This window comes from Salarias fasciatus, chromosome 6 (genome assembly GCF_902148845.1).
Source record: "Salarias fasciatus chromosome 6, fSalaFa1.1, whole genome shotgun sequence".
Classification (NCBI taxonomy): domain Eukaryota; kingdom Metazoa; phylum Chordata; class Actinopteri; order Blenniiformes; family Blenniidae; genus Salarias; species Salarias fasciatus.
This window is the reverse complement of record NC_043750.1, coordinates 25,896,734-25,921,169: the sequence shown is the minus strand read 5'-3', so window position 1 is coordinate 25,921,169 and position 24,436 is coordinate 25,896,734. Positions and strand designations below refer to the sequence as shown.

General features: G+C 40.4%; 1 protein-coding gene across 1 annotated transcript; it reads right to left on the bottom strand.

Moving 5' to 3' along the window:
* Positions 1–23,970, bottom strand: cygb2 (cytoglobin 2). Its single transcript, XM_030094695.1, has 3 exons — positions 23,591–23,970; positions 7,233–7,464; positions 1–181 (listed from the first exon to the last, which is right to left on the bottom strand). Exons 1-3 carry the CDS (start codon positions 23,767–23,769, stop codon positions 17–19), a joined length of 576 nt encoding a protein of 191 aa, XP_029950555.1. The 5' UTR covers positions 23,770–23,970; the 3' UTR covers positions 1–16.
* Positions 23,971–24,436: the final 466 nt, after the last annotated feature.

Below are 24,436 nucleotides of genomic sequence, written 5' to 3'. Positions count from 1 at the left end.
TCCTCTTCCCCGTCCTTCACACCGCCGAGCTGGAGACCTGGAGCCAGCCCACCTCTGTGTAGGCCCCCGTCACGTGCCAGTACAACGCCCCCATCAGTTTGGTCCACACCATCTGCACCTCCGCCGGGAAGAATTCTGGGAAATCTTCGGACAACACCTCCAGCATCACGCCGCTCAGGATCTGAGGAGGAAGGAGGGAGAGAAAGAAACTTTATTATAGAAATTGTTACAGCCTCCATTAAGATTTATGTCGACGCAAATACTGAAATACTGAAGACTGCTCAAAAAGATAGCAACAATACGTTGCACTACAAAATTAAAGACAGCAGTACAGAGTAAAAAATACATTAAGATGGACTTTTTGCAAAATAAAGAAGTTGTATTATACTGTCTGCGTGATGTATTCTTGGTTTTTTTAGGAAGTCAGTTGCTCAATTTCAACAGTCACAGTCTGATCAATCCATCATCCATGAAAATTTAAGGAAAGAAGTCTTGAAATCTAACTTTCTCAGTAGTGGGAGAATGTAAGGCGGCAGAGTGTGTGTATGTATGCCTGCATGTGTGTGTGTGTGTGTCAATGAGATCATGGTCTTGTCATTGGTATACAGTCAGGACATGGACAATTAGTCAACTAAACATTTAACACCTCCTCGCTAGAAATACCATTTCTTTTAAACCAATTAACCAACCGGTAACTGTCAGGGTAGTGAGAGAGCTGCTGCGCTGTAGCAGACGACAGCTTTAACAAGCAGAGCACATCGAGAACATGAAAAGAATCAGCAGGAAGGCTACGTGGTACAGTGGTTTGCACTCTTGTCCCCGATTCCAGTTCAGGTTGCATGTTGGCTGTGAACGTGTTGTTTCTCTATTTTTTTTTTTTCTCACAGAACCTGTAGCAGAGCCAGAGTGGGGGCAAGGGGGCGGTCGCCCCAGGGCCCACAAGGTCATAGGGCCCCGTTTCATGATGTGTTCACATTTAATCGGAAATAAATTATTATAATAAAATGGGCAGTGTGCGCAAGAAGGTATACGCATATGATTGTGGGCTCCAATTTGCCAATTCTTACATTACGACTGTCAATGAATGCATCAGAGCTGTTGGCTGATTGGCTGTGCCGCATGAACAAGTTTTTTCTTTGCACTTGATCTGAACTCTTTTGGGGGAAGTTAAACAGCAAAAATGGAGAAGACAAAACACCAATGTGGCGCATTCAAGAGAAAAGCAAAAGAGAGAAAAGAGAAGTTGGTTGCTTCTTGTCATCAACTAACGTCTTACTTTTCATCAACACCGCACCATGGCCGCGAGAAGACGAGGCTATGTTAGCCGCTAGCGGTAGGACAAAGCGGTCGGCAGGTTTGCCGAGGGCAAAACTTTAAAAGACGACCACAGCATGTACAAAGTTCTGAACGTTGTTTTCCAAGTTACCTGGATTGTCTTGTTCAAGGCTTATGGAGGAATCAACTGAACTGCGGGCACCAGCACAGAGAGAGCTATTGGTGAGTCAGTGAAACCTTCAGAAATATTATCTTTATCAGAATTCTGTGGTCTTAAACACCTGCCTATTTGAATGTGCCTTGTGTTGTTCTCAACAATAAGAGACCGCCGAATCTATTATTTTTTTTCCTAATATACGTGAATTCCAAAACATATAGATAGCTGTGTCTATATCTATCTGAATAGATTGTGTAATTTCAGACCAGCTGTGTTCATTTTATATTTAAGCTGTATCAAAGATGGTACAGATTTAGCCAGTGAGTGTTTTTCTGAGTTTTCAGCACCATGGACAGCGGACGCTCTGAGATTGACAGCTGTCAGGCTGCATTTGTATGTGTGTGTGTGTGTGTGTGTGTGTGTGTGTGTGTGTGTGTGTGTGTGTGTGTGTGTGTGGGTGTGCGCGCATATGTGTATTTGTTCTTCAGAACAAGTTTGTGAACTGGTTTGTGACTTTATTCTGCTTTCTGTGGCATATAGGTTTGCTTGGCTCAATAAAAGTGAGCATTAGTGTGTTGTTTGATGGTAGCATGAGGTATTGTTTGAATGGTAAAGTTACTATCATAAGGGCCCGTCGAGAATGCTCTGCCTCCTCTGTACCGAGACCCACGCTCCGCCTCTGCACAGAACTAATTAGTTGGATTTAAATTGGTGAGTTGAAAAGTGACTGTAGGTGTGAGGAGTGTATGGCCATCTGTGCCACTGAGTCTGTCCTGTGGAGATGTACTTTGTGTCAGCCAACAGTTAGCTGAGATCATGCGGTTGAAGCAGTGAAGAAGTTAGACGGAAGGATCTCTGCTGCAGCTTGATTAGAGAGAAACACAGCACCAGGCGTCTCACTGATTTTACAGCACAGCAGTTTTTGCACTACAATAGACTCTTCGTGTTGAAAGTTTTGTCAAAGGACAATGTTTAGATTTTAGAAGAGCTATGATCAGTTTTTAGAATGTATAATTCTCAGCAGGAACAGGAACAGCCACACTTGAAAGCTAAACATTAATGATTAAGCTGTTATTTAAATTGAGAAGAGGGTTAAAGATACTTTAAGAAGTCAACTTAACAAAATAAAATGTTGAAATAACTAATCCAACCAGGGATGTGTGGTCAGGAGAAGCTAAACATACACAACTATTAATGGTGAAATATAATGAATATGTATTATACATGTGCTAAATATATATAGATATGCTAAATATTTCTCTGTAATTGCAATCATTTTTCTATGAAACTCTCATTGTTTGCCATCAATGTGATTTTTGTTAACATTTTCATTCCACATTTTTACAATTCATGGAAAAACTTGTGTGTTTCATGTGTGTCTATAGAATATTCAGTCATGCTAATCTGAAATAAAACAAGCCATTGTTCATTTTGAGTCTGTTCAGAGCTGTATAAATCTTTTTTTGGTTATTTTTGTACATTAGTGTGTAGACAATTCTAATAAGAAATATGAAATGCAATCAGTAGTGAGTGTAAGAGCTTTTAATCAATTTGCATTCAGTGAGAATTGAGAAATATTTCAAAGTTCCTGAGAAGGGCAGAAAATCCTGCAGCACCAAACCTGCGGCCTTCAGCTGAAACCCAAATTAACAAAGGCAGAGGCTCTTTGTTTCTATTGAGATAGTAGCAGGGCAGTAATGCAGAGGAAAAGTATTCAGAGGACAAAGTGAGAGCACAGCGACTGAAGGGGGGGAAGGAATTTATTCCAGTGTTTCAGAAAAGTGGGCGAGACAGGTGAGAATTGAAAATGATAAGTGCAGCACATGAAAGCGGTGGGTGGACAGGCCATATAAAAAGAATGGAAATGACAAAGCAGACAGAAGAGAAAGAACAACAGAGGTGAGGAGAGACAAAGTGGTGGATACGGAATGAGAGAGAAAGTTTGGTTTAAACATGGCAAACAGGCAGGGAGTGAAAGTTACTGCAGTGAAACAATAATCCTTCCTAGCAGAGGCGTGGGGCAATGAAATGGACTAAATGAAAACCGTTTCTAAAAGAATTTAAGCCCAAACTCTACTTATAAGTTCCTTCAGAAGATGACATGTATTTTAGGGGCCAAATACAACCCTGCTTTTGCTATTAATACAATATTACTACTACTATTACTACTACTACTACTACTACTACTACTACTAGTACTGCCAATAACAATTATTTTGGATGAGGAAAATTTCTTTTTTTCAACAATGTATTTTACTTTAAAATGTACAGAGATTAGTTAAGACACAGAACCATTACATCTATTTATTTTTTAATAAACATCCCTCATACAAAAATCACAATAGCAACAAATAGAGACTTTGAGTGAAAATTAGATAGAAACACTTGACCAGCCCATCGTCTGACAAGCCGAGGACGATTGCTTGAGTTTATATGGTTCTCCTGAAGAAAAGCAATGTCTGCATTAAGCTGTTTTTGGTGCGAAATAACCTTTTCCACTTTAAGTGGGTGATTCATGAATTTTACATTCCAAATACATGCCGTAATCTCTGGTCACCTCCGATCATATTGGCCACAGTGCATGCACAAGGGAATATGCATCACACACAAAACCCAAGGACCATAAAGGACAGTAAAAAACATATTCAAACAAAAAAGTTAAACGAAATCTTTTCAGTTTGTAGAATGGCCCAGGTAGAGTCCACCTCCCCTCGCCGACATGGACAAGGTGATTACAACATACAACAGTTGTAAGTATGAAAGAAAATTATGAGTCGCTGACAGGGACATTATAATTCAGAATTACCATTCACACACACATATGAAACTAAACATCCCTGCCGGGCCCTCATAGAAAATACTGAATATCTAACCTCAGCAGAAGTTGGTGTTACAACTCTTAATGAACATAAAAATACTGTATAAATAATTATGGAGATGCAAATCAGGATACTCTCTTGGACTGAGACTTGTAGTTGAACAGAAACGTTTATCTACCCATCGAAATATGAAATTAAGTTCTCTTGTAGAAAACAACAAGAAGGAAAAAAGTGATACATGCGTTGAAATAAATGATCTTTCAGAATCTAAATGCACTCTGCATCTCAGTGCAAGCGAGGTATATATACCGCGAAGTCAGAACAGGTACTAATTTATATCTAGGGCTCTGTCCAGCCTCCACATCTGGAATAATGTCCATCTTCATGTACGCCCTCGTCTTGGTTGGATCCGTGAACGCCGCGGTTTCCCCTCTGAAGGTGACTCTGAGCTGGAAACATTATTCCATATCGGACTTCCTGTCACCTTGGCTACAGCCGGGGTGTAGGCAAGGAAAATGATGATCAGTTCTCCTTCAAAACATAGCAAAAAGGGGCTGGGTGCGCGGCTCAGGGCCTCAGTGCACTCTGGTAACAACGTTTGTACCTCCTTATTCTTCCATGTCCTCACACTTGTCTCAAAGTTTCGCCATTTCCGTCTCCATCACACACTGTCTTCACTGTTTTTTGGAGAGTATCAACCTCCTCCGACCATGTTGAGAATCCATCCTCATCCTCTCTGATGCCGACTTCCATTTGGTCGATTTTGGATTTCAGTGCCGCGGTGTTGCTGATTATCTCTGTCCTCACTCTTTTTAGCTCACTCTTGAGGAAATCGAAATCCTCAGTGAGGGCATTTTCAGCTTGGATTTTATTACCGCTGAAATGTTCGCTTTGAGTGAGAGAAGGATTTCTGACTTCAAGCTCTCCTCGTCCATCACACTGGTTTCAGCTCGAGGTGGCATCTTCTCACCTGGGCTCTTGGAAATATCCTGCTCCGGAGAGGTGTTGGGCCTCATGCTCTCCTGTCCAGTATATTTATATTTCCACAAATTCATTTCCATTCATCCATTTGCACTGATCCAGCCTTCTTTGGAGTTACAGTAAAGTAACAAAGTTGCACAGAGAAATGTTTGAAAAATATTGCTTTTAGTAGAGGTTTGAGGAGCGCTTAAGCTAAACACGGCCTACTCCATCGCAGTCAAGTCGCACCCCAGGATGAGCGTAGTTTCTGACCACGCTGTATAAAGTCGTCCAGTGGGAGAAACTCTGGCCAATGAGCAAGGTGAGATGAAGAGTCAAACCACTACAGTTTGGATTAGAAGGGAATAAGAATTTCAAATATTGAAATCCTCTGGATTACACGTTTTCACCAACCTGCCCTCACAGTGTGCGTCTGAGACAGCAGCTTCCTCTGAACAACATGGTGATGTTTAACTTGATGAGTGAATTCACTGACACACAAAGTAGCTCTGTTTCCCAAAAGTTCTATTTTTTATAAATTTAAGTGACTTATAAATTAACTTTCCTAATTTCAAAAGAAGCCACTCATATTAGTAATGATCACTAATTTCATTGTAAGCTTGTGGTGTGATCTTTTGGTCCAGAGCAAAGCAGAATAGACAAGATAGTGTTTTTCTTGCATTAACACTGGTATTTTTACCATCAGACCAGAACATGTAAACAGATGGCTGATCAGACAGTCGAACACAGTGCGGCAGTTTTTATTTGCTTCACATGACCAATGAGATCACTATTTATTTTTTTTATGTGAAATCTCAACAATGACAAAAATCACTCTGGCAAATCTTTTTGCAACAATGACGTACATGTGTTGTTTCATGCCTTCAATGAGCGCGTCAGTCATGATAACAGTAATGAAATATGTTATAATAAGCTAAAAGCTTCATTGCGATGGCTAAGAATTCAGGAAATACTCAGGGAGACAAATCTGCTCATTTCACAAGTGATCAATTCAATCCTGAGACGTATCTTAAAGGCTGCAAATTTGTTCTCTTCACAGCTGCATTTCAATGCAAACAGTCAAAAGACTTGAAGAGGGAAGCTGTATATTTCCCACTTCCATCAGATGAGGAGGGAAGTACATTGGATTTCACACTGGAAGTTATGTAACCTCATGGTCTATATTAAACAGCGGGTCCTTTTCTGCCTCCACATGTAATCAGCAATGTTGGCTCTGCTTCACCTTAAGATGATTTCAGCATCCATTCTCTTTACAAATAAACTGCTTATGACGTGTATGTTTTGTAAAAAAGTAATTATAGTTAAACTCTGTCATGGTTGTGTGTGTTTTTTTTTTATCAATATAATCAATGCAGCCCTGTTATGACTGCTCATGCGCGCCTGTCTTGTCCACTCTCTGCATGTGTGAGTGTTCTGCGGTGTGTTGTCAGATGGTGTCACCTAATTGTAAAGTTTTATCCCAGTTTTGCCTCGACTGATTTTTTTCATTTACGGTCATGGTTTCGAGTCATTGGGATCGAATCTGGCTCTCCTTCTGTGCACCACAGAGCTCAGCCTCTGTCAATAAACTGCTAATAAACTGTGTTACTTGCAACAAACTGAGTGATTGTGTCCCTGAACAGCTGGGAGAATATCTAACAGGGAGTGTAGTTTCTATGGAATATGCATTACTCTGTCTTTACAACACTTTTACAGTATTTACAGCGTTGCAGGTAATTGCTTCATTAAAGATAAAATGAACAGACAAGAGCAATTCAGGGCTGATTCCTCTGGTCTGAGAGAGAGTTCAATTTCCTTTCTGATATTAGGCGAGTAATGAGAAAATCTCTTGACTGTCTTTTGAGGAGTCAAAGCCTACTTTAATGCAAAAGAAAAAAAAAAAACCTTGATTAAACAGCTGCTTATTCACATTACAGAGTGCTTGACAGCAATAATTCAGGACACCGTCTGTGTCGTCGTCCAAAACCACACGACTCCCTGCAGTGAATCTCCACACTGACCTTGAAGTACATGGGCTCCACTTTGTGCTTGATGGCATGGGCCTTTCCCACCAGGGCCAGCACCGACGACACCTTCTCCGGGTCGTGGAGGTTCTCCACCACAGTGTTGAGGGCGTTCATCACCCTGCGGGCGTGGTGCCGAAGCTGGCTGCTCCGCTCCATCTCCTCAGGATCATCCATGTCCTGAAACTGACTGAAATACTGTTTGGCTGATGGGAAGTTGACGAAGAACCTAAAGAAAGGGAGAGAAAAAGGAAACACGGGTTCAGAAAATGCTGTATTTTTGTCCTAACATTTAAAATTGTGTAGTTTTATAATAGTGAAAAGCTGACTATTGAGCAACAATGAAAGATAATGAGGTTGATATTGATTCTTAGACATCTTAGACAGACTTGGACAATCCACTTCTCGAGAAAAGCTCAAACCAGAGCAGTTTTTATCAAACCGGCATCGAAAGCAGAGTCATTTCATCAGTCGGCCATGTTGGCAGAAATCCTCGCATCAGGCCCACAGTAATAATTCATTTTTAATATTGGCTGATGATATTGTGCGTCCTTTCTCTGAGGCGCTTTGGTCTGGACAAACATTGACTTTAATGATCCCATGAATTTTAATTCAGCGCCGCCACCAGCGTCGCCATTTCAGCTCAAGGTATTGATGTGAAAGCTGCGCTTCCCCCGGTGACATTCCGCGTCCCCTCAGGACGCATCTCTGATAACGTCAGTGACCCCCCGACTGTCTGCCCGGCGCAAACAATATTTAATATTCACGGTTTCTTAACACAAAAGACTTTCCCTTTAGCGTCAGCTGTTTGTGTTTCATGCTAATTTGCATAAGTTAACGAGCTGAGGCAGTCCTCATGGTAAACACATCCCCACCTCTTCCGTTACTTTCTGTCCACCCCACATTTTGTCCTGTGTGACACCAGGAAAAATGTGCTTCATTTCATGCTTCTGCTGAACAACAGCCCGAGGCTGGAGACATCACGATGTCAGGTTGTTTGTATCTTTCTCCTTCTTGTTAAGACGGTATCTCCGGTTTGCCTTCAAGGAATTTGTTTAAATCCAGAAACACATGTCAACTCTCTGAGATTACTAAATTAGATTGTGGCGGTCAAAGATCAAAAGTCACCTTGAACTCACTTGTGGCTCGTTTTTGACTTGAGGGAGAGTTTTTATCACGATTGTTTCAATCATGTTCAGACTGAAGTGGGCAAGTTTTAAGAGGTCAAAGGTCAAATATTACAAATCTCACAAAAAAAATTAAATCTTGATCCTTTCAGAAATGCACTGCAGAGTATGTATGTGTTCACCTTCCCATTTCCATGCCTTGCTCAGGTACCCACTGTCAGCAGAGGGATTCAAACCAGCAAATTTCTGGCAACAATCTTATTTCCTGAACCAAGAGACCTCTAAAGAATCAGATTGTTGAAAAAGCTACATCCATGCTACTGCACTACAGTCCCTGATGTGTACTTAATTACAAATAATAATTAATGTTAGTATTTAATTCTCAAAGTGTCCAAAAATTATAATATGGCAATTTGTGTTGAAGAAAATTATGCATTCCTTTAGAAAAAGCAGCAAGGTGTATAAAATATACTCAAATATGACTAAAAATGAAAGCAAAAAACAAAACAGTTCCAATGCACAATAAAATAAATCATGAAATCTGAGGCCTTACTGACATTCAGCATCATTTGCAGACATGGATGGCATTTACCTATTGCTACATTGCATGTAATTTTTTTTTATTCCGAACAGAGAGTGACATTCCTCTTCCTCCTTCAAACCAGAATAGCAGAGTTTGATGCAACACAGAGGAAAAGTATTTTCTGTATGGCTTATTTTTTTCCCTGTTGTTATCTGCAATAATAATTAGTGTAATGGAGGTGGTGAATGAGAAATGCAGGCAAGTGTCCAGCTATTGTGAGTCTCTATTCATGTCTGCTGCATTTAAACAGTCTGACAGTGTTTATGAAGGTGCATTCAGGCGCAGCTCAACTGAGAACCAATATGTCCGAAATAAAATGTTTCTCTGCATCGAATCTCTCATTTAAGCTATTGTGCTCACACAAATCAATACAATTGAGGTAATAGTTTTTTACTATTTAACTTTTTCTTTCTACTTCCCACTACTTACTATTTGAAAATTCAAACACATTCAAGGTGGGTTTGACTGAACACAACACTGCGTTGATGGTATGTATAATGGATGCTCACATGTCACAGCAGAAACGCTGGAGAGGCTGGATGTGCACACATCACACAACTTTTTTCCAACGCCACAAAGCTAAACATATAACACTGGGAAAGAAAAGCTTGTTTTAGATGACTCATGCATGCAGAACACACATTAGAAGTCATGTAAGCTACCTGCAGCAGCCAAAATGTCATGTTTTGTTGTTTGGTAACAGTTTATCACTGCCTTCTCCATCATGATCGTATTGATACTTTATGGCAGAATGCCACGTTCCATTCTATTAATTCGTTAGATTCTGTTCATTAAGAGTTCTGAGATTCATATCTGGATGTAAACATAATTGCACTTTGTATTCACAGATCAATTCTCCATCAGTATAAGTCAGACAGTCATTTACATTTCTAGGCCTTCATCGCGCTTCAACTCGTCAATTTGTACAGAATAAGGACAAAAAACAGTTGCTTTGTTCTGCACCATCGACATTTCATCTACTGAAGCTGTTGTCTTTGTTTTCTTTACCATTGTGTGAAACATGACACTGAAGCACTTTCTGATAAGTCTTCTGACTATAACTTTACATAACCTTATGTGAGTTTGTTTTATGTGTGTCAAAACATCTCTCTTGTAATGGAGAAAAAAAGATGGGCTTGTAATGTGTTTCACTGGAATCACTTGTATAAAATATAGAATTTTACGACACAACTGCAACATGTTCACAATACCTGAAATAGTCATCAAACAAAAGTTTCCCCCTAATTTAACATTTTAAAATAGAATATTTGGATTAAAAAAAACAAAATTGTTATTGATCAGTCTTCCACAATTAGAACCTTTATGATTTTCAAGTTTGAAAACTACAAGCTCTTCATGAAAGACGCTGAGAACAAACAAATAATTTTGTTTCCATCTGGATATTTTTAGTCAATTCAGAAAGATATAAAATAGTATGGATGACATTTTTTTATTCTTAAAGTAAAGCATTTAAAATGTAAATGTGGCAGATCAGTGATTTTAATGCTGGAAATGTAAATGTAATGATTCATTTATCTTCTATAAAAATAGTTTCAATACTCAGATATCAAATGAAATCTAACATAATGTAGACATCCCAGATTCTGTTGAGAGGCAGGTTCTTCTTGAGGGATGAGATTCTTTGTTAAATAATGATGTAAAAAAAGTGTATTAATCTAATTCTTATTAAAATTTTACTGTGATATTGTAATTTACTGTCACTGCAACAACAACAGACTAAAGTTAAGGAACAGACTTTAGTCCAAAATTATCAGTCAAACACTTACATGTTATATATGACTTAACAGACACTTAAGCCTAGTTTCATTTTATCAACATCACAAAATATAAGCAATGGATTAATTTGTTTTTTGAAACAATTTTTCTTTTGAAGTCCCTGATCAATCCTGTCTCATTTTACTTTCATATCTTGTCACCTAATCCAGCGTCTGCTGGCCTGCAAATAAAATGTTAGATTTCTTCTCCGAGACGAGTCTTTCACTCGGCCCGAGACAAGTCAGAGAAATAAATACAAATGAGCAGAGGGAAATGCTCCTGCTGTGTGTAATTTTCGGGTCAGCCTTTTCCATTTCCGGAGGACTTTCACAAAGAATGTAAGAAGAAAAAGACAATTTAAAATCCTGACAGAAGAAAAGGCAGCAGGAGTAAAGGGGCGTCGGAATAATAATCATAAAAAAAAAAGATGCCTCCAGGTTTTATAGCTGTAACTATTTTGAATTGTTGCAGGCAATAAAACCAACAAGATGGCAGCTTTGACATCTGTTAGGGCAAAATGGGATGAATCCCATCAGAAGCTGGCAATAAAAGCCGGCGAAGATCTGTCATAATGAGACGCACACAAGCAGCACAGCATCTAAACCGAACCAACGATCGCCCTGAGGCTGCAAAGTTTCCTGCCTCGTACCATTTACTGCCGAAATGTCATCCAAAGAAGACGCTATCCTGGAATCTTCAAATGCTGTGCATGCTGTAATTTGAATCATCAATCTGTTCCTTGGTTTTGACTGAGATGCACTTTACCGACTCACGCCTGCTTTTTTTCCCAGTCTATAAAGTGTGTAATTCACCTCTGAGCCATCAGCGTGACAGGAAGTTCCCGACAGAAACCTTCAGAGTGCAGGAGCGCTGATGAGACCCCGCAGTTAGGACTGATCAGACTCTTTTAGTGTAATTGGATGCAGGTGTGCAGAAAAGTGGTGTTTAATTTTCTGAGCGTATCTAATTCCGCGTGTGCGAGTGCACCAAACTGAAAGACGGCAAGAGAAAGCAAAACATCAGGGAGACTGAAAAGATGTGCAGCATGTTCAAAGCTGTGAGAATCCCCTGCCAGATCTGCAGATGTTGGTACTGACATTTACCAAACATTATAAAGAATAATTGTTTCTCTCTTGAGGTAATCAAATTGAACTTTATTCGATGAGAGCGTAATTTTACTGTTTAACGCTATTTTTAAAATGTGCTATCCCCCCCCAACCCTTTTTTTTTTTTAAACTGCATGTTGGTTCAAGACCACAGCCATGATGTTTTATTAAGGTCTTTGGGCTATAAACATTATGAATGGAATCCCAAAACAACAAATTGACGATTAAAACTGAAAAAAAGAATACTGTGCAGCACTTGATTTAAAGCCATCATCATAAGCCATCAACATCTTCCAGTCCTTTAGGTGGCGCTGTAACTCTGGCACAGAAGTAGACCAAAAATGGAGAGGAAGACACGGAGCGTGCACATTCAGTTTGCAAACAAACACAACAAAGGAAGATATCACCTTACGAAACCAATTAGCATCCCACAACAGGGGTGGGAGTAAAACAAGTATTTCTTCTTCCCACTCCTTTTCAGGTATCATTCAGGAAGTTTTGTTTATAAATGTGTCAATTTTGTGTTAAATTGTATTGATATGGCCTGAAATAAAATAAATAAGAAAATAAGGAAATAAGAAATAAACTTATCCAGGACGATCAGACAAGCGTTAATATCGAGCTCTACAAATGAAGATTGCACGATTTTAAGGTTCAACTCCATGATTTTCAGCTAAAAGTGCTATTTATAGCCAAACACAAGATATCTAAATTTGAACTGCTCAGATATCAGCAGTTTAGCGTCAACTTTTCAGGATTCTGATGGGTGAACATGGCGTTCTGCTTCCTGTTACACTGCCGCCTGAAGGTTTGGCATGCTCAAGAAGCTCTGAACAAGGGTTTGTGGAAATGAATGAAAAAAAAAAACTGGGGTAAATGATGTTATTTTTGAAAATGTAGAGGGGGAAATATCAGTTTTGGTTAAAACCTGGCTATGTTTAACTGTGGCCTTAGAGTAAAGTCCACGGACAATACCCGCGGCAAGCCAGCTGTAGAAATGCCTCTCATCTCAATAACGGCAGCGTCTCAGGCTGAGCAACTGAAGGCTGAGCAATCATAAACAATGCAAGAGGTTATCACGTAATCATGTAAATCACATGGTACATTAAGCTATTAGCATAAACTGCTATCCAGCAATTTATGAGACACGCTCAGTATTCCATATTCATGAAGACACTGGAGCTAAACGCACGTTATTTTCCAACTCGACCAGATGTCATCCTTGGCATGTCATAACAGTGAATCAGCTTGATACATCCAGTTTACATCCAGTTTTTCACACACTGAACCCTTTAGTACGACCCTCTGAATCTCTAACCTCTGGGTGTCAAATAACCTTATTGCTATTTATTACTACCACCAACTATTTTGTATTTTCTTGTCCCTGTCGCAACATTTAGTTGCTGTTGTGAAGTGTTTCTGCCATCAAGATTATTGATAAAGTATTTTACTTTTTACTTTAAAAGATTTGCAAACATCTGAACATTTTTTTCCTTTTCAAGATGATCAAAACTTGTTTTAATCATTACATGAATTAAGTGGGCTTGAAATATATTGGCACTTTACTCATGTTGGTTGTTTAAATTCATATTTATTCTTTATGTCTGGCATTGTTAACCCTTTTTAAACTGATGAAGATCATTAAAAATATTCAGCTAATTTGCAGACTGTCGATAAAGCAGCACATTTTCACAGACTGTATAACCTTGGTCTGCCTGTTCAGCCATTTTTTGTCCCTCACTATGTGGCAAAATCAATATTACTACACTTTTTCCAGACTGCTCGTCAGTACAGAGGGTTGCAGCACAGTAACTCACTCCTGGATGCTTGTGACCCATAAAACATGGAAGAAGAAATCACTAGTCATGCACACACTTTTATTCGTGCTGTGTCATACAGCAGTAGAGAGATAAACACTGCTTGAAACAAAAGCACCACACACTTAAAAGTTCAGTAATACTCTGCTTACCTTCCAGCATGAACAACATGCAATATTTTTCAAATGATTGGATGATTCATAGTTAACCTGTATGTATGTACAGCGTTCCTGCTCCATTTGTCGTCCCCCTCAGTTTGTAGACTAGAAATAACGAATAAAGTTGTCCGAAACCTCAGACCGGTAATCTTGTGTTACATTTAATATTGACAACATGCTGCATGAAGGAAGCAGCTTATCTCCCTTCAAAAGCACCTGAACATGTAATGAGGATAATAAAGTGGCTTTCCTGCACTCTAACTAATCCGAAGTAAACAAAATACTTCATATGATAAAAGAGTCACTGCATTTCTCTTTTGACGTGAAGTAATGACATTTTTGGAGGCAGATAATTACCATAAAATTATTGGCTCCAAATTGCATTCTTTTGAACTGAAGTCTTTTACTTCTTTTATCAAAAAAACAAAAAAAACAAAAAAAAAACCCCACAAATATCCTTTCAATACCACAATCCAGCAGTAATTGAAAGTTCATGTACAGTGTAACTCTGATAGAAACACTTTTTTTTTTTTTTTAAATCATTTAACTAAAACGGTTTGAGACATTTAGTGGCCATGGTTGTTTTGACCTTTTGTCAATGACAGAATAAATTACTAACCATCCACAACATTATGATCACTTGCCTAATATCATGTATAGGTTCCTGTTTAACTCTCCTTTCACAATAAATTAATGCCACCTTTCTATCAAAACCTAAAAGCATCACGAGGGCCGGCCTTTGTTGCACTCCCGCATTAATGAACCCATAAATTATAACGCTGTCTTCCTTGGACCACCACGAATAGCTGCTGATTACTAAAAGAGCTGCAGGTTTGTAGATGCTCTGACTCAGTCACACTTGCTTAAGTCCTCAGGCTTGACTCATTTTCTGCTTCAACACATTAACTTTCCCATGATCGCCGTGTAATCCCACTTCCAAAAAAAAAAAAAAAAAACCCAAGGTACAACTGCATGTTAGCAGACCAACGTGCTTCTGATACTAAATGCAATGGAAATAGCCTTGGTAATAAATAAGATTGTATGACCTTATACCAGTTTCACATAAAAAGCTGAGACAGTTCTGTAAATATCATGAATTTCTATTCTGAATTTGATGACTTTAGTAGAAAAAAATTCAAGTGACAAAACCGAACGTCGTTTCCTTTGCTTGTGACAGAAAAGCAGCGTAGCTCTCTGCTTCATTCTGTCGTGCCAAGCTTCACCTGAAATGTATTATTTTAAACTGTTTCTGTAAGTTTAAGACCTGTTACGAGGAATAACACAACACTCATCCCTGATGTTTCTGGGCTGTGTGTGAGCCGTGCGTGGTTCGCATAACCAGAGCTATTTTAGGTGCAGGTGTAGTAAATTCCATTGTTAAACCACCCTGGTGGATGAGAGCGCAGAGATAAACACAGAAAGTGTAAATTGTCTTGTGGGTGTCTTGTTACCAAGACTTGTTTTGATTCAGGGTTTGACAGTTTTCATCACACAGAGAGAGAGAGAGAGAGAGAGAGAGAGAGAGAGAGAGAGAGAGAGAGAGAGAGAGAGAGAGAGAGAGAGAGTTTCCAGTTTAGCAGGAGGGGAGTGTGGTTAAATCTGATGGATTAAGTGTTGCTGGTTTTTCACTGACAATGCAAAGTCAGGTTGTTTATACAGAGCTACAGAAATACACAAACACTGACTAAAACAGATGGATTTACATGTAGAGACGCGCAACACACACACTCCTGCTCTGACCCACTTTAAGTGTCGCCCATGCCGGAGCGAACCAGAGCTGCCCCTCTGCTCGTTTCCCTGTCAGAGTCTGGCCCTGGGCCGCCCTGCTACTCCACATCCACATCCCAGATCCTGTGTCATGCTAGACGCACAAGACCCAGCCTGCCTGGAGGGCTGATAACTTGGCTCTGCCAGCTGTCACAATACGTACGCACTCCTTCCCTCAGCGTCAGGAGGAATTCAGACTGTCTCCAAGCTCTTGTTCTGCTTACACAAACATGAAAGTTAAACTGCAGCGCTTAAAGAAATGCAGGCTTCTGCTCTGATAGTTCCTCCTTTGGCAAAGAAAGGCTTGCCCTCTTTGTGCTCGTCCTCTTGTACCAAACCGATAAAGGTTTAATCCCCTGTAGCCAAGTCATGGTTTGCAATATGTAAAATTAAAAATATATGGCTGGAAATGACTGCGAGGCGCACATCACAGGGCTCTGGGAAACTTTCTTTTGTTCTTGTGTTCCAGTGTAGAAACGCCGGCGCCTGTGAAGGACATGCGGACCCTTAATGAGCACCGGCATGGTGACTATTGTGCCGCTATAATTTAAGACACATCGGCAAATCCTTGAACCAAATTACATCTCATTTAAAGGGACAAAAGCTTCACAATTTAAAATGTGTAAACAATTTAAAGATGCCACAGCAACAATGGCAATTGTCTGCAAAACGTTTTTACTTTGTAATTAGGCATCGGCGCACAGTGAAATGGTAGTTCCTTATCTTTCCGCTGCATGTGTCTCATTCAGATTCATAATAGGCACGTGCAAACAAAAATACCTTCAGTTTTTGTCCTATTTACTGTTAACTCTTTACAGGGCCATCACTGAAATACTAGGAGTTACCTAAAGATATGTTATTTTAACTTTTTCTTGACATACAGTATGTTAAGACCCAGTAAAAATACTCTGAAATGCCATACATCTAAAATATGCTATTCTGTGCAACAAATAAAATAGGAGTGTGCATGTTAGAAAATAGTGAGAAGTTCAGCATTTTCAAAAGTCAACATCTGCCTGAAAATACCTTATACTTTACTTACTTTACTTTCAGTGCCTTCTACTCTCATTTAACTATTTTTACCATCCCATTATGTTAATATTTTATTGTGTTCGTGTTTTGGCCCTCATGCTGAAGCTGGACAGAAGATACACCACACATACTTTTCAGCGTGTTTACATCAATATGGGTGGAGAAATGCTTTGTCCAGGGCCGAGCAAGTAATTGTGTTTTACGCTGCACCTGACTCTGCATTTAAATTGAGTCATCAGAGATAAGAAGCGCCATTAGCAGCGCTTGTTAATCGCACTCTGATTACACTGCAAGTGTTTCCATATATTGCGGCAACGCCACAAACAACTTTTAAGCTGCACTGCTACAATTTCAAGGACGTCTTTTTCACATGCCAAACTCTGAGACTTCAGCGGCAGCTTAATCGCAGAGAGATAATTAAAAAGGATATAAATATAACCCCTATGGTAGTGATTTAAGATGCTCCTCTGTTAATCGCTGTCGACAGTGGGAACATAACTGATATTTGAAAAGCAGATGGGCCCATGTCTCAGTGGTGTCTTTTACCATAACTCTGAACGTCCTTGTTGCTTCTTTAACACAGAAACACTTCATAATCCATGTCATACGTGTATTTTGTGCCATCATATTGTATTTGCAGGATTTCAAAATGCCTCTTTCAGTTTTTTTTTTTTTAAAATGCCGCTTGCTTTTTTACATTGTTGAAATCAAACACAAAATTCTTCCATTTAATCCAGTGAAAGTGTCCCTAGATTCCTCCACTCTCAAATGAAAATGTCATGGATTCCTCTTGTCAGCGCCATCGCTGTAACAATGCTGTCTGGAAGTGTGTGGGGTTTCATTGCATCCACAAAGCCACCATATGCAGCGCTCTGCAGACGCCTGGGGCGCTCTCACTCGTTGGTGCAATTGCATTTGTACGCATTGGCGAGATCAGCTGAGGTTTTTTTGTCGTTGTCTGTTCTCTTGATGTATCCAGGCAGATGGATCAACATGAAAATGTAAATGTGCATTCTCACGGGACAAGTAGGGCGACACTCTTAACCATAAGACCTCAGCCGCACAGGAATGTGACCGGCGTACGCCTGAGGTCACGCTCCTCGCCAAGTGTTTTACGATTATACTTGCCTCCCACAGAGGTGAAGTAATCAGCGGTTCAGACATTTCTACCAAGTGATTTCGCTGAATTTCGCACAGGAATGCACACTGGTCAGCGTAATATCAGAGTAAGTTCCCCTGTTGCTGCTACAACAGTCCAGATCTAGAGAGGTTTGGGCTCTACTGAGACCTCCAAACCTTCATGGTGAGTTTGTGAAAATATGCTAAAGGATGAACAAATCTTTGATTTTCAGAAGTGACCGTGACAAAAAAAATATTTTTTGTAGGTAGTGTGTTAAAAGGATGGTCTGATGTTTTATTTATACTAAAGCAATGTAAGACTTGCTGAGTCTTACATCAGTTATTTTTCTCATGCATCATTTTGCTAGTCCAGTCCATGGAGATCATATTGGGCTCAATGTGTCCTGATGATGGGACTGAGTTTGACACCCCTGGCCTGGCACGTCCCACCCTGCTTGATCTGTCAGATCAGGGGAATTTAAAGGTACTGTAGGCAGGATTTTGCTAGTCAATGCTAATTTTTCTATGTTTTCTTTACATTAAATGTTAGAGTATCCATTGATAATCCTTTAGGAGTGTAGCATAACTGCACTACCGCGAGGGCGCAGCGTTTCCATCTGTCTCTGTTCTGAGCTGAAAAGGAATCTCGACAGCTCCAGGTATCTTTGACCAATCAGAAGAGCCCCTGAGGCTTTAACCGTGATTGGTCGAGGGGCGTTCGTCGCACGTTCTTGTGGGAGGGGCTTAACTTGCGTAAGGGCGTGATGTCAGAGAAAACAGGACAGGATTGGCTGTGCTGGGTTTCAAATCGCCATCTTAGATGGGTCAAATCGCCATCTTGCTTAGGTAACCCTAAGCAAGATGGCGGAGATGCGGAATCCTGCCGACAGCACCTTTAAAGGACAGGTCAACAACTCACACATGTTGCAATGCTTCTTTGCCAATTCTGAAATCCGTGCACTGTTTTTGCTGTGTGGCGGCATGCGTTATCCGGCCCATAGCTACTGCCGCCAAAGCATACTGTTTAATCATAACCTGTCACAACCAGAATTTGATCTCAACTGTTCCCTACTTGCCACAATCCCCTCCTTTTGTTATACTTTGATGTGTCCCCCCCCCCTTATCTCTGTCTGAGTTTCTTTAACTCTGTTTCCTTTTCAAGACGGAGCACCGTAATTGGCTGCCTCGGCGTCTTAAAAACCCATGCAATTTCGTTGCACTTGTAACTTCGGTAACCTGTTGCGATGACAATAAAGACAATTCTGATTCTGATTCTGATTCTGATTCTAATTCTGAAAATCAGCTCTGAGCCATTCAAAACAGTGGCCTTCGCTTGAGCTGCTCCTTTCTGTCTGAACGTGCTCCTGATTTTATCCTCAGTCCTGTGAAGAAAGTCAGATTTCACTGCATGCATGTGTGATCTCATTCTTCAGCTCATGACCACAGGTGAAGGAGGAACGCAGACGACCGAGCTGAAAAGAGCTTCATTTTATATGTTCTTGACAGACCAATGCAGCGACTTCGTTACTGGTGCCAGTGATCCTCCTGTAGCTGGGGGAAGGCTGTTTCCTTTGCCCAAGGAAATGATGTTATCTTTTTCAGTGAAAGAAATCTATGACCTGGCTGGAAGATAACACAGTGCATTAGCTGGAGTGACTTCCACAACAGTATCTAAACAATAGACATAAACATTCATGAGAACCATGATTTCACAAGACGTTCTCCTGGTCACTGCTGTGTCTCAATAAGCGCTTCAGTATCAGTCGCAGACAATACTGGAGGTAACACACACCCTTGACTGAGGTCAATTAACATCTTGAACACAGCCAACATCAAGTCACATGAACTGAAGTCCAGTGTTTTCATTACAATTGGGGTTTTTATTCTGTTGACCAAAGAGCAAAGATGAGGCAATGCTAAAAACATGTTAAATATCATAACTGCTGCAACTAATGAGCTGCTTCTTAGTGGTTTCTAAGATCTGATTCTATTGGTAAATTCAACCAGGTGGATTTACTGCCTTATCCTAATAAAATGATAGGTGTGTGGCCAGAGCTGAAAGGCATATTAGGCAATATAGGCAAATGCTGCTGGAGCTATGGCCTCCAGGGGGCGCCACAGCTGAAGCTACTTATTACTGTTTATTCTTAAATTGAAAAGCTCACATGAACTCAAATGTAAAGGAAAAACCCAATTAATAACACTACAATTCATAATACAAATAAGTTCTTCCTACTTTAAATAGTCAGTCAAAATGCCCTTTGCTTTTCTGCTTAACATTTTAAATCCTCCCAGTTGTGGTCATGTGACAGTTCATGTTGTCTAAAAATACTACTACTAATAATAATAATAATAATAACAATAATAAAAATACTCCATAACTTAGCATTCCTGCGTGCCATGTTAAACATTTCATTGTAATGACATTACAGTTATAAATATCTAATCTAATATACATATGAGAAGCAAAATACATCGTATATTAAATCCATATGCATAGGAGCGAAGATGTATCTATCAGATTTGTCATTTTTTCCAGCTATTATCATTTTTATGTTGATTCTTTTATGTTATTTTAAGCATGTAATTTGGGGGACATGTTACCTTCTATATTCAACACTGGTAAAAACAGTGTTGCTCAGTTTCTTTTGTAAGCAGAGGTAAATCGCTGATGAAGGGGGGCGCGCCACATAGTCTCGCCTTGGGTGCCACAATGGGTTGGGCCAGCTCTGAGCATGACTCTATGTTACCATGACAACGATGCAGGTTACTGTATAACATCCATAGATATGGGTAATAATGATAAACTGACCTAACGGGGAGATGGAGGCCAGCCCTACCATCTGTTATTTATAGTGACAGTGGTCATTCCGTCAGGCTGAAACACCTCCGAGCAGGAGACAGAAAGAAAGAACACAGATGGATAAAAAGAGATCAGTTATGTCTTTAAGTCACTGTAGGTTTCGGAGAGAGGACGTTAAACTGGATCCTCTTGGGAATTAAAAAAAAGGAAAAAGATTATTCTAAATTATGTAAGAATTCAGTTTTTTTTTCATTAAAAATACTCACGGGAACTAATTGCATTATTAGTGAGGACTGAGATCCAGTTTCTAGGACCTCTAAAGGTCAATGGGAAATTGAAGTTCTAGAAAATGTTCTTGGCTTGACATTTGTATGATTAAATCCTTAATGAAAATAGCTGCTTAATGCAGCACTGATTAATTATAGACTATCATTGTCCATCTGGCTGTCTGTTACATTATGTAGGACATTTCAATGAAATACTCTTCACTGTCAATAGGCATCTGCAGCAGAGTGAAAAAAAAACTGGTACGTAATGAGCCAAGCTGATATGACATGAATGATTCTAGTGGACATGATCAATAACTGAGATAACAGAGGAACAATGATGTCACCTTTCTGGAGAGGAAAAAAAAACCTCGCAGACAGAAAGACCCGAGAAATGCAAAGTGGCGAAAGAGAAGTGAACAAATACAGAGACAAGGAGGAAGGCATTTAAGAGCCTAAGCTTGTTGCTGTCATCCATAGATAAGAGCACAACTCACACACACACGCACACGCACACGCACACGCACACACACCCACACACGATGTCCTCTGCCCCTGCCACCGTCTCCCTTGAGGTTTCTCCTCACTTCACCCAAAACCTAAAATCAGTTTGTTCCACTCAGTCGCTTTGCCTACGACGCTCTGTCCTTTTTAGCATACCCTTACAGGCTCTCCCCCTCCAAAAAAACAAAAAACAAAAACAAAAACTGTCAGTATAACTGTCGTATATATTTAACAACAAAAAAAAAAAAACCAATGTGGTACATCTCCAGTAGTACATCCAAAGGAGGCTTCGCTGAGAATCATCTGACTGCCTGAAAAGTTCAAATTTGATGCTTACGAACATATTGCGACTAAATAAAAGGAAAGGAGAGCACAAAACGAAATGCTAAATCCCAAAAACAATGTTTTAAAAAGTTCAAAATGAATGTTGTTTTACATTTAATAAATTTAAACATGCAAATTCAAAATATGCACTGTTTCTGAGATGTGTCAAGTGAGAGGAGGAGAGAACCATGGAGCTCTTCTTCAGCATCGTAATGAGAGGAATGTTATGTTCCCTCCTTCCCTACACTTGTTACAGCTCAGTTACTGGTGAGTGTGTGCATGTGCGTGTGAGTGCGTACAGAAGCTTGTATAACCCTCATTGCGATGACAGAAATCTGTTGGCTTGTGCAGTCACAATGAGGAGACTTCTAGGGTCAAATCAAGTCCTCATAACATAAATGATCAGATTTCAAATTGAATAGTTGTTTTACAAAATGAGTGACAGTCTTCAGATGTAATGAAGTGTTTAGTTTTTAAATGTATCAATAACTCAATGTGTATGAAGCAGGAGTTCAGTATTTTTTTGGATCTGAAATTTTAAACTTTGAATGAACATTCTTAAAATACATTTGACCTCATAATGTTTTGGCACACCGTTTTCATTAAAAATACTAGCAGCATCTCCAAATCCAAACAACTGAGTGACTAATAGTACTGATTCTGACTAAATGACTGAGTGGCCAGTCCTCACCCTGAGCTTTTCAAGTTAAGTGGTCATTCACTCATTTTTCTGTAAAAGTTTGTAATGAAGAATTTTAAAAGCAGTGCTCTTGTTGAATGTGTTCAGGTGTGAGGCAGCATCTATTCATCAGTGGCTGCATAGAAAGGATTTTTTTTTTCTATGATTTCCACAGATTTCCTCAGGCCTCCAGGTTTTTGGGAACAGAGACAGCACATCAGAGTACTGCCTTGGTTCCCTGATAAATAATTGACTTATAGACCTTGTGAGTTTTATTGAGCATATAAATGGGATGCCCAGGAAGCATTTATCATCTTTTATGAAAGCAATAATCTTTTTAATTGACCGTCTAGCTCGAATCATATGACGCTTGATTGAACAAATGCTTGGTGAAGAGGCAAAGCTGAAGGTGAAATCTGCTCTGCCAGTTTTTGTATGAAGACTGAAAATAAAATTAACCTGTGAAGCAGCAAGAAAACCAAATATTTATTCCCTTGAAAATGTTCCAGCAAGATAACACTGTAACACAACAAATATGTGGGTTATTTTTTTGCTTAACCTGCATCTTCTGTTCATGGCTTCTTCTGAAAGCTGAGCACTTGTAATTTGGCACCAGCCTCATTATATGATGACATAAACTTTATCTGTGCCAGTAGAAAATATAAAGAAAGCAGCATGTGGGTGAGGATAGTGTGTCAGCGTGTGAAATTAATGAGTTTTCATTTGGAAAACTAAACTCACATATAAATCAGGCAAAACTCAATGACATTTCTTTTCAACTCCATTGCATTATTTGTGTGACAAATCAGAAAAGCACCAAATCCTCTCAAGGACAACAGAGGCTTGATTTTACAGACAAGAACAAAACAGAACAAGGCAGCACTCCTACCCATGAAGCACCCCGCCCTGTCCCACAGCGTAATGCTGACCCTGAGCGACGCACAGCTCGACATGGCATCACATCCATCAGAGTGGGATCCACTCAAAACCAACCAGAGACAAAACTAAGAATGAAACAACCCAAACAAAGACATCAGGTTCACACAAGTTTGATAAGATCTTATAAAAACTTTTTAGGAGGACAAAGGCGTGTCAGATATTCAAGGTTTTTAGGATATTATTGGCAATAAATCTACTAACATGAACAAGAAAGGATCGAAGGTCAGTGATGAGTTGAATTTCTATGGAACATGACAGATGAGGCTGATGACGTTTGCATCCATTCTTATTCATAAAATCTCAAGCAAGCAGGAACACTGAAACATCAAACCACCTCCATCCTGATCAAACTCACCTGATCAGCACAGACACCCCCACGTCGTCGCAGTTCTTGTAGACTTGCCCCCACGTGTCCTGGATGATCTCCCTCTCGGCGTCAGACAGCGGCTCCGCGCGCTCCGGCCGGTCCTCACACTGCACGCCCACCAGCTGAGGAGGGGGCGAGGGCGGCGGCGGAGACTCCCTGCGGGACATCCTCCTCCGGCGCAGCAGCCCGGAGGCTCCCAGCAGCGCCCGGGGGAGGTAGGGAGCGAGGGAGGGGGGGAGGGAGACTGAGAGCTGAGACCCCACGGCGGGAGCTGGGAGGGGGGCCGGGAGGAGAAGAGGAGCAGAGGAGAGGGGAAAGAGAAGGAGGAGGAGGAGGGTGAGAGGAGGAGGAGGAGGAGAACGGAGGCTGATGGAGCTCACACAGCCAAGAAGAAAAGAGGGAGAATGAAGCTCCCGGTCCCCCCGCTGACACCCACCAAGTCCTTCCAACTAAAAACTTCTGGTCCTCCCTGTGCCCTGTGCTCGCTCTCTCTCTCTCTCTCTCTCTCTCTCTCTCTTTTAACCTCCCCACCTCCCTTGATTCTCTCCTCCGCTCTCTCCCTCTCTCCCCCGGTGAGGGATACTGATGCTGCTCGCCCGTCACTTCTCCTCTCCTCTCTCTGGTCCTCTGGCTCTGCTGGAGGAGACGAGCCGCTCCGAGGTTGTGGTTTGTGTGTGTGTGTGTGTGTGGTGAGAACCTGATGGAATGAGAGCAGGGTGGGGAGAAAGAGACAGAGAGAGAGAGAGAGAGAGAGAGAGAGAGAGAGAGAGAGAGAGAGAGAGAGAGAGAAAGAGAGAGAGAGAGATGAAGGGGAGGAGAAATCCACAGATAAAA